This window comes from Drosophila suzukii, chromosome 3 (genome assembly GCF_043229965.1).
Source record: "Drosophila suzukii chromosome 3, CBGP_Dsuzu_IsoJpt1.0, whole genome shotgun sequence".
Taxonomy (NCBI): domain Eukaryota; kingdom Metazoa; phylum Arthropoda; class Insecta; order Diptera; family Drosophilidae; genus Drosophila; species Drosophila suzukii.
This window is the reverse complement of record NC_092082.1, coordinates 3,695,834-3,703,600: the sequence shown is the minus strand read 5'-3', so window position 1 is coordinate 3,703,600 and position 7,767 is coordinate 3,695,834. Positions and strand designations below refer to the sequence as shown.

Below are 7,767 nucleotides of genomic sequence, written 5' to 3'. Positions count from 1 at the left end.
GCCCCTCGAGCAAATAAAAATTTGTTTGCCGAGGACTCGATGAACCTGGAAGGCAGCTTACGCCCGGGTTATTTATGATTTTTCGCATAAATTTACGCGAACGCTCGTAAAAATGCGTGAAATACGACATTTTGAGTTCTGTGAAAGTGTAACAGACTCCGGCCCCCAGCCAAAGATATACCCGCAGATCTGGCCAGAGATCAGCAACCCAAAGCTCAGCAGCTCACCGTGAACAATGTGGCAGCATTTGCTTGATTTGTGGCTTTCAGAGCGTTAAGCCCCGGCAACAATGTAGCTAATAGACCTGGTCGAAGGCCTGACGAGGAATCCAATCCGCATCTAGGCAGCCCAAAATTCCCAGACACGCGAAAAGTCCTTTCTCACGGGCTGAGAATTTCACTAGAACAAGTAGCTAAGTTTGGAGTACGCTTAGCAAGCCATTACACCTTTAAGAGCATTTTAAAATTGCTTGGAAGAAATTAGTTTTCTGGTGTGCGTAAAACAAAGGTAGAAAAGGTAACAAGTTCGTAACTCTAATCCAAAGTTAATGGAATCTGAAGGAACTATTTGAATTTCGCAAAGGTCGAATGTATGTATCAATTATTTTTCATATACCTTGTAGTTTTATATTTGCGTGTTATTGAGTTGCATAAATAATCTGGACGGTTTGGACTTTAAAATTAAAAAGGCTGCTTGTATACCTATGAAAATTTGGCACCTTTAAAAATAACTTCATATTTAGGTGCTTGCAATACAAATTGATATATTTAAAGGTTTTACATAAATGGTTTACAGTCGTTCTAGTTATGAGTTGATGCATTGTAAAAGTTTCCTGGTTTCCGGGGTGACCTTCAGTCATCCGCCAAGTCACCCACTCCCACGGTGGCCTGTGGTGGAGCCGTTGTGACCGCACTGAAGGGCAGGGCATGCTGGGTAGCCGAGGCCCAACTTCTGCGCGGAAGAATCCTGCCGAAATTGAAGTACTTCTGCCTTAGCTTGTCCTTGATCTCATCCTCGTTCATAATGGCACTGGCCTCGCGAAAGTTGAGGAAAATGCGACCCTTGTCATCGGTTTTGATGGGAAGGATCTCGGTGCAGACATTCCGGGCCTTGAGAAGGAAGCCCTCCTCTTCCTGTTCACCCGCTGCAGATGGGGGTCCTCCGGCTAAGTTAATCAACCGATCTTCTGGGAGCGCTGCCACACTATCCAATCGAGAGTCCATCGATAGGGATCTTGGTGGTTTGGCCGTGCTCGGGTGGTTTTTCTTCTTCCTCAGGCAGAATGGATCACGATCACTGGCCTTGACATACTGAACCACTGGTCGATTGACGCCCCACTTGGGTCGATCGTCCATCTTGTTGGCGTCCTTATCCTTGGTCTGGTGCTTCTTCAGATTCTTGTCCTTGTCCTTATCCTTACTCTTGGCCTTAAAAGTGGTCGTTGTGGTGGTCGTTGTAGTTGTTGTGGTCTCGTGATCTTTTTCAGCAGTGGATTCCTTAGCGGGTTGGGTCTGGGACTTGGATGTCTGGGTTGTGGTAGTGGTGGAAACCTCCCTCTTGAGCAGCACCTTGTAGAAGTTGTCGTGGAACAGACAGAGATCGCAGTTCAGAGGCAACTCCGTTTGGGTTTCCACATCCGCCTGATGACCCAGCTCGTGGTGGAGTTCATCGGTGTCGTCGGAACCGTTTAAATGTCCCATCTGTAGAGGCGTCTTGAGGGGTATCAGTGCTAGTTTATCTTGCTCGGGCACCGAAACTGGAGCCACATCCACCTCCAAGGAGTCCGGAGAGAAACAGCCACTGGCAGTGACCAAATCCGTTCTCCCAGATCTCGCAGTCTCCAGTGGATCCTCCTCCTCCTTTTCCGCCTGGTAGCCATCCTCTGTGTAAATCGAGGTATCTGTGCGATGGGTCATCGTGGCCTTGGAATAAGAACAAGGGGTCTGTGGTGGTGGTTTCTGCATGGGCTGCTGCATAAAGTAGGTGGCTATCTGGAGATTACCAATAGCATTTTGAAGTCCAAAAATATCGCTGGTAACGGGCAATGGTATGAGGGTAGCTGGTTGCATCAGCAGAGCCATGTTTTCCTTGTCCTCACCCAGGAAAGAGGTCTGTCTTTTATTTTGAGTGGGTTCCTCTTTCTTGGGATCCTTGGGTTGTTTAATGGGCTTGGTGATAGTCCTTCGAAGGTTGATGGGTGTGCCTATCAGGACCTTTTCTTCTGTGATAACTGGCGGGGGACCCCTAGGCGTATGAGATTGTTCTTCTTCTTGGGCTGAAGGTTCTTCGGCCCCAGTTTCCACCTCGTCTTCATCCTCCTCCACGGATTGGACTCTTAGAAGCTCGGACTCATCCTCTTCTGTTTCTTGAGACATTTTGGATGGCTGGCGAACCATTCGCTTCTTTTGCTTCTCCAATTTGGCCGCAACCTCAGCTTTCTGAATGGCATCCATCATAACTTGCTGCTTTTTCTGCTGAGCCTCTTCGCGTTCCAGGAGCGTTCTCCTCTCGAACTCCAGACGTTCCTGCTCCAATTGCTTCTGTCTCCGGATGCGCTCCTCCTCGATCTGCTCCTCCTGCCGATGGCGTTCTAGCTCCCATTTCCGGATTAGTTCCCGCTCGTGAAGCTGCTTCTTGATGGCATTGTGATACTCGGCTGCCTTGCGCCTCTTGTCCATTCTCTCGGCCAGAGTTTGGGCATCTAGTGGGGCATTCTGTCCTCTCAGATAGGTGGAGGATGACTGCATAGACTGGACATCGTCCTCGCTGTCCTTGAGGTCGTGCATCCCGCGACTGAGCCATCCTGGCGGCTGCTGGGAGGCCTGATGGCCTACTGCCCCATTGAAGTTGGCCCAGCGAGCCCGCTCCCTTTCGTGCTGCTCGTGGACGTAGAAGTCACTCTGTTCCGGATTCCCAATCTGCACCTGGTAGGTGTTCGAGGTGGAGACGTCGCGGCTCATGCTCATGTTCGAGGAACTAGGCGGGGCAGGCATGTAGCAGTATCTATAGGGATTATAAAAATAATTTATATTGATTTTTTAAAAATATTTTTCTTAACTAAGCTAAAATAATTACAAATAAAAACAAAAGCACAACATTTTAGAATTGGGCATAAATACGAGAGAGATACGAGAGAAATGATTTAGAAACATTTGCCATGCTTGAAAATGTAATTAGACAAAATCAGTTGAATACTTTAATAACATCTAGCTGAGCTGTGCTTATTAAAAAACGGAAGAAATTATTGCACTTTAAACAATAGGTACTAGATTAATAAGAATTTAACTACACAATTTTGATTTCATCAACTGCCAGTTTAAATTATTTTTATGTCATAGCTATGCGTTGATAATATGGGGTAATATTCACCCTAAAAAAAATTATGAAATTAATAATGTGGATAACCAACTGAGTAATTAATCCAAGTTTAATTGCAGTTAGCTCATTTGTTTTGTCTGTGATTGGGTCACTTGGTTACTCACCCATCGGCCATGTATCCATCGGCAGCCAGTGGCTCGTATCCCTGCCCTGGCACACGTCGTCCCTTGATGGCGTACACCTTGCTCAGCGGATTTCCCGGGGGCAGCTGACGGTGGGGCAGGGGGATGGGAATGGGTGCAGGAATCGGTGCAGCCGTAGAGCCCGCCATTATCGATCGTCGGAGGCGTCGGCACCCAGCCACGCCCCCTCCCACTGCGCCCACACTTCCGCCCTCCAGGACACTGGCACTGCCCATTCCACTAATGCTCTCGATTTGGCTCGCACCGTCGTTGAACCAAATGTCCGGGGTGTGGGGATTCTTGGGCGTATCGCTTAGATAGCCGGAAGTGTCCTCCTCCTGGCAACCAGGAGGTCCCTGGACTCCACCTCCTCCTCCTCCTCCCGCTGCTCCCCCTGGGTTGCCAGCGCCTCCCGGGGGATTGTTTAATCGATGTGCCTGTGCCCCGTTGCCGGGATCAATGTCAGTTGGTTTCCCCGACTTTTCCTGGTGTCTCACCCTCTGTCTTATGGCTGGCAAACTGGGACTCCTAAGGCGTTGCTGTTGCTGCTGCAAATGTTGCTGCTGCTGCTGTTGCTGCAGCAAAAGTTGCTGGTGTTGCAGCTTCAAATGTTGCTGCGCCTCCTGTCGCGAGTTCTGCATCCTTCCCTTGGCCGTTTGCAGGGAAGTGGGGACCAGTTCCGCATAGCGAGCAGGATTCTGCATCTGCCTAGAGGTCATTCCGGGGGCATAGCTGCCTCTCCGGGTCCTGCGATACATGGACTCATCCTCGTCCTCGAAATCCGCATCGGCATCCACATCCAGATCGTCTATGTACCGCTCCAACTGGTTCATATAGGCCTGATTGCCCTGCCGATACTCCGGCTGCTGGCGAAGGATCAATTGCATATCCGGACCTGGAGCTCGTCTCGAATGACTGGAAGTTTGATTGGAGGTCGAGGTCTGGCTGAGATCCAAGTTGGAGTAGTAGGTGCGAATGGATGTGCGCTCGATTTTGTGGTGCGATGTGTGCTGGTGATGGTACATCTCATCCATGCGGGCTATTTCCTCTGAAGAAATACATAGTATTTTTAAAGATATCTAGATATATTAGTTATATCTTTGTCAACCCACCTCTCTCCTTGGCCCATTGCTGCTTCTTCAAGTCCAACAACCTGTGCGTTTGCCTGGCCTCCGGTCCCGTAATCATGTCAGTTCATTGCACTTCCACTTTGCAGACCAGAAAAAGAATCGGACTCAGAAATGCCAAAGGTCGGCCGGAATCCTAGCACTCGGCGAAGCACCACACCAAGGCTGCGCAGGAGCCTCACTGAAATTCCTTCGAACCCCGGGCAGCGACAGCCGAATTTCGATTTGTTTTGCATTGGAATGCCAGCGGGTTGTCCTGGCAACAACGAGCCCCATTCAAGGAGTAAACAAAGCCCATTTGAGCACTTTACTAGTGGGGTAACATAGATTTTATACGACTTGTACCAGCTAAGACTAAAATACCAAAAAGAGTAAAGGAAGGAAAAAACAAATTGTAATATTATTTAAAACTTCAACGGATAATATAGCACGCTAAAAACTTTTTTAAATAGCAATTGCTCCACTAAAGAAAAATGAAATACTAAAAATAAATCTCTGGTTTGTGAACTTAACGTGTATTATTTAATAAATTAATTAAATGCCTAATCATAATATTTAATATTGACATAATTTAAAAATATTTGAGTCATTGAAGAAACAACGTCGTTAGTGAGTCTTACTTTAAAGATTTTGTAATTTAATCAAAACTAATTTCACATTAAGGCATTTGAAATTCGTCGAGCCTTTCCTAACCTTCCTTTTCGTTTTTGATGGGGGCAGTCCTTGCACTCGCTTTTGGCAGTGGGTTAATGCAGTCGGGTAAACTTGTTATGTGGGCGGTGGGGCGCCCAGAAACTAAGGCTATCATCGCGTGCCCGATGTCTGTTCCAAAAATACACACTCTATTTGCTATTTGTTGGTATCAAATAAAAGGACAACGAAGAAAACAAGGAAGACTCCTTCGACTTGGGTTTGGGGTCTATCGATTTTCCATCAAGGGTGGACTATCCCCACACGCGTAAGTTCAATTACCGCACATGAGGAAAATGCGGGAAATGAGGAAAGGACAGAGCAACAAGTTATCCAGCGGAATCTTTAACCTTCGGGCAAGCGTAGGTGTAAAATGCAGAACGAACGTCCTTCGTGGTTGGTTGGCTGTACCACTTCCAGATCTCAGTCTGTCCATTCGATTAGCGGAGGGACCAACCTACCCGGGCTCAGAGAATTTATTTCCCATGGTCAAAATAGAAATGGCCAAAAGATAAAGGCCAGAGAAATATCTCATAACCCATTTTCCATAAACACACAGAGACCACAGAGCCAGATCGGCCTGGTGTGTTTGCCTTCTGCCTGCTTTTTGGCTTTCTGCCCCGGTGGTGCGGTGGTGCTGTTGGGTCTGTTTTATACGCGTGGGCGTTGAAATCACTGCCAGTCAAAAGGTCATGTTATGATCTTGAGCGAACTATGTGTCTAAGCATGAGAGCATGGGAGCCCGGTCCCGAACCCAAACAGAACCGAGAGTTGAGTCGAGTAGAGTCGACACAACTCGACTCGAGTCGAGAGCAAGGCCCAGTCTCAAAGACAGACACACAGCGAGCACACTGAAAGAAATGGTCCAGGATGCGGAAAATATTTTAAATGGGATCTATTCATTATAAGATACCTGGTAAAAAAACGCTTAGAACTTGTTATAATACAAATTCCTCAAGGATATGATCATTTTTAGAAAGGAATGACAACATAAAGGAGTATAAATTTAATTAAGACCTATGATAATTGAATTAAAATAAATCTATGTCTGCACACTTTTTTGCCAGTGCCGAAGACAGGGCGACCAAGAAAAGGAGCAGCTAAAGATCAGGCTAAAAGTTAAGTTGGGGGTGTTGGGGCGAAAGATACAGGGGGAGGGCTAGTGCCACAGACGGAGACGGCAATCAAGAAATCCCACTTGATACAAGTGCATTTATAAGACATTATAATGAGTTTTTATAAACTTAAACAGGGTCGCTAGAGAGCGGCCCTAGGGCGTCACTTAACTAGAGAAGTCTCCGCTCCCAGCTCCCCATCACCCATACTCCATCTTCCTCGCTCCAGATGATCTCGGACATTGATCATGATGAAGATCATGATCGAGATCACCGGGGATCATCAAGATCATAATTGCTTATCCCATGCAGCTGGGTCAAGAGTTGAGGCGACCCATCTCCCATACGAACACATGTCACCACTCGGGGATTTTCCCCGGCCAGTCGGTCCGTTCCGAAAAGAAAGTGATCATGCCAGGGCCAGGAGTGATGATCGGCTCGATCATGTCCGCTGCCATTTAGGCAGCAATTTTCATTCATCTTCCAGTCGGTCCCGTCCAGAGATTTTCACTTGTCCGCTGGCCGATCGGGCGGGCAATCAATTGAACGATCGCGCTGATCGCGCCGGATCGTTTTGCTCGATCGCTCTATTCAAACGATCGATGTATCATTTAGCGTATAACCTCAATACACCTACCAATAAACAAACAAGCCAAATGCCTAATAATTGTAATTTTCCATATTTTTGTCGAGTCTACGATCGGAGACGAATGCGATGAACTCAAACACGATCGGGCCCCGAAGGCAAAGGAGCCGTTTAAATGGCAGATAGAGAGAGATATATCCATAAAGACAGCTGGGGTAAAAATAATAATTCGTATATCTATATTTAGCAATAAATACATTTTTAGTTCGGTTACAGGGATGGAGATTCTTTCTTAGCACAAAAAAAGGAGAAGATGTGGAGGTTTCTAGGTGATATATAACATATTGCAAATAATAGCATACCATTTGAATTTAATATTTATTTTATCCTAAGAGATACAAGTATGAGAATTCTGCATTCTTCTTTATACCACTACTCCTATTTTTCTGCTCCTAACTGTGCATATTTATAGATGGAGAGGGACGGCATTAGACCATACATATTGATCAAAATTGATGATGTTGACACGAACTTTGAACGACTGTGATCGTCGTCGGCTTTCAAGGGTTTCTCAAGCGATTTTCATAAGTGATTCGGGCAACTCGTGTAGCAAACGACTCTGGGCTTCATCTCAAGTGAGAGTATCGCTCAATTGATATTTACAAGGGTTTTTTCGGTTTTTTGGGCTGCTGAAACCACTTGAAACGGTTTTCACAGCCAAGATAGATGGATCGATCGGGCTCTGTAAT

At 46.5% G+C, this 7,767-nt stretch overlaps 1 protein-coding gene across 1 annotated transcript; it reads right to left on the bottom strand.

Annotated features, from left to right (window-relative positions):
- Window positions 1-743: 743 nt before the first annotated feature.
- LOC108012771 (histone-lysine N-methyltransferase 2D) lies at window positions 744-4,805 on the bottom strand. The gene is made up of 3 exons (XM_036816153.3): window positions 4,613-4,805; window positions 3,483-4,548; window positions 744-3,003 (listed from the first exon to the last, which is right to left on the bottom strand). The coding sequence occupies exons 1-3, from the start codon at window positions 4,686-4,688 to the stop codon at window positions 852-854; spliced, it is 3,294 nt and encodes a 1,097-aa protein (XP_036672048.2). The 5' UTR covers window positions 4,689-4,805; the 3' UTR covers window positions 744-851.
- Between the last annotated feature and the right edge of the window lie 2,962 nt (window positions 4,806-7,767).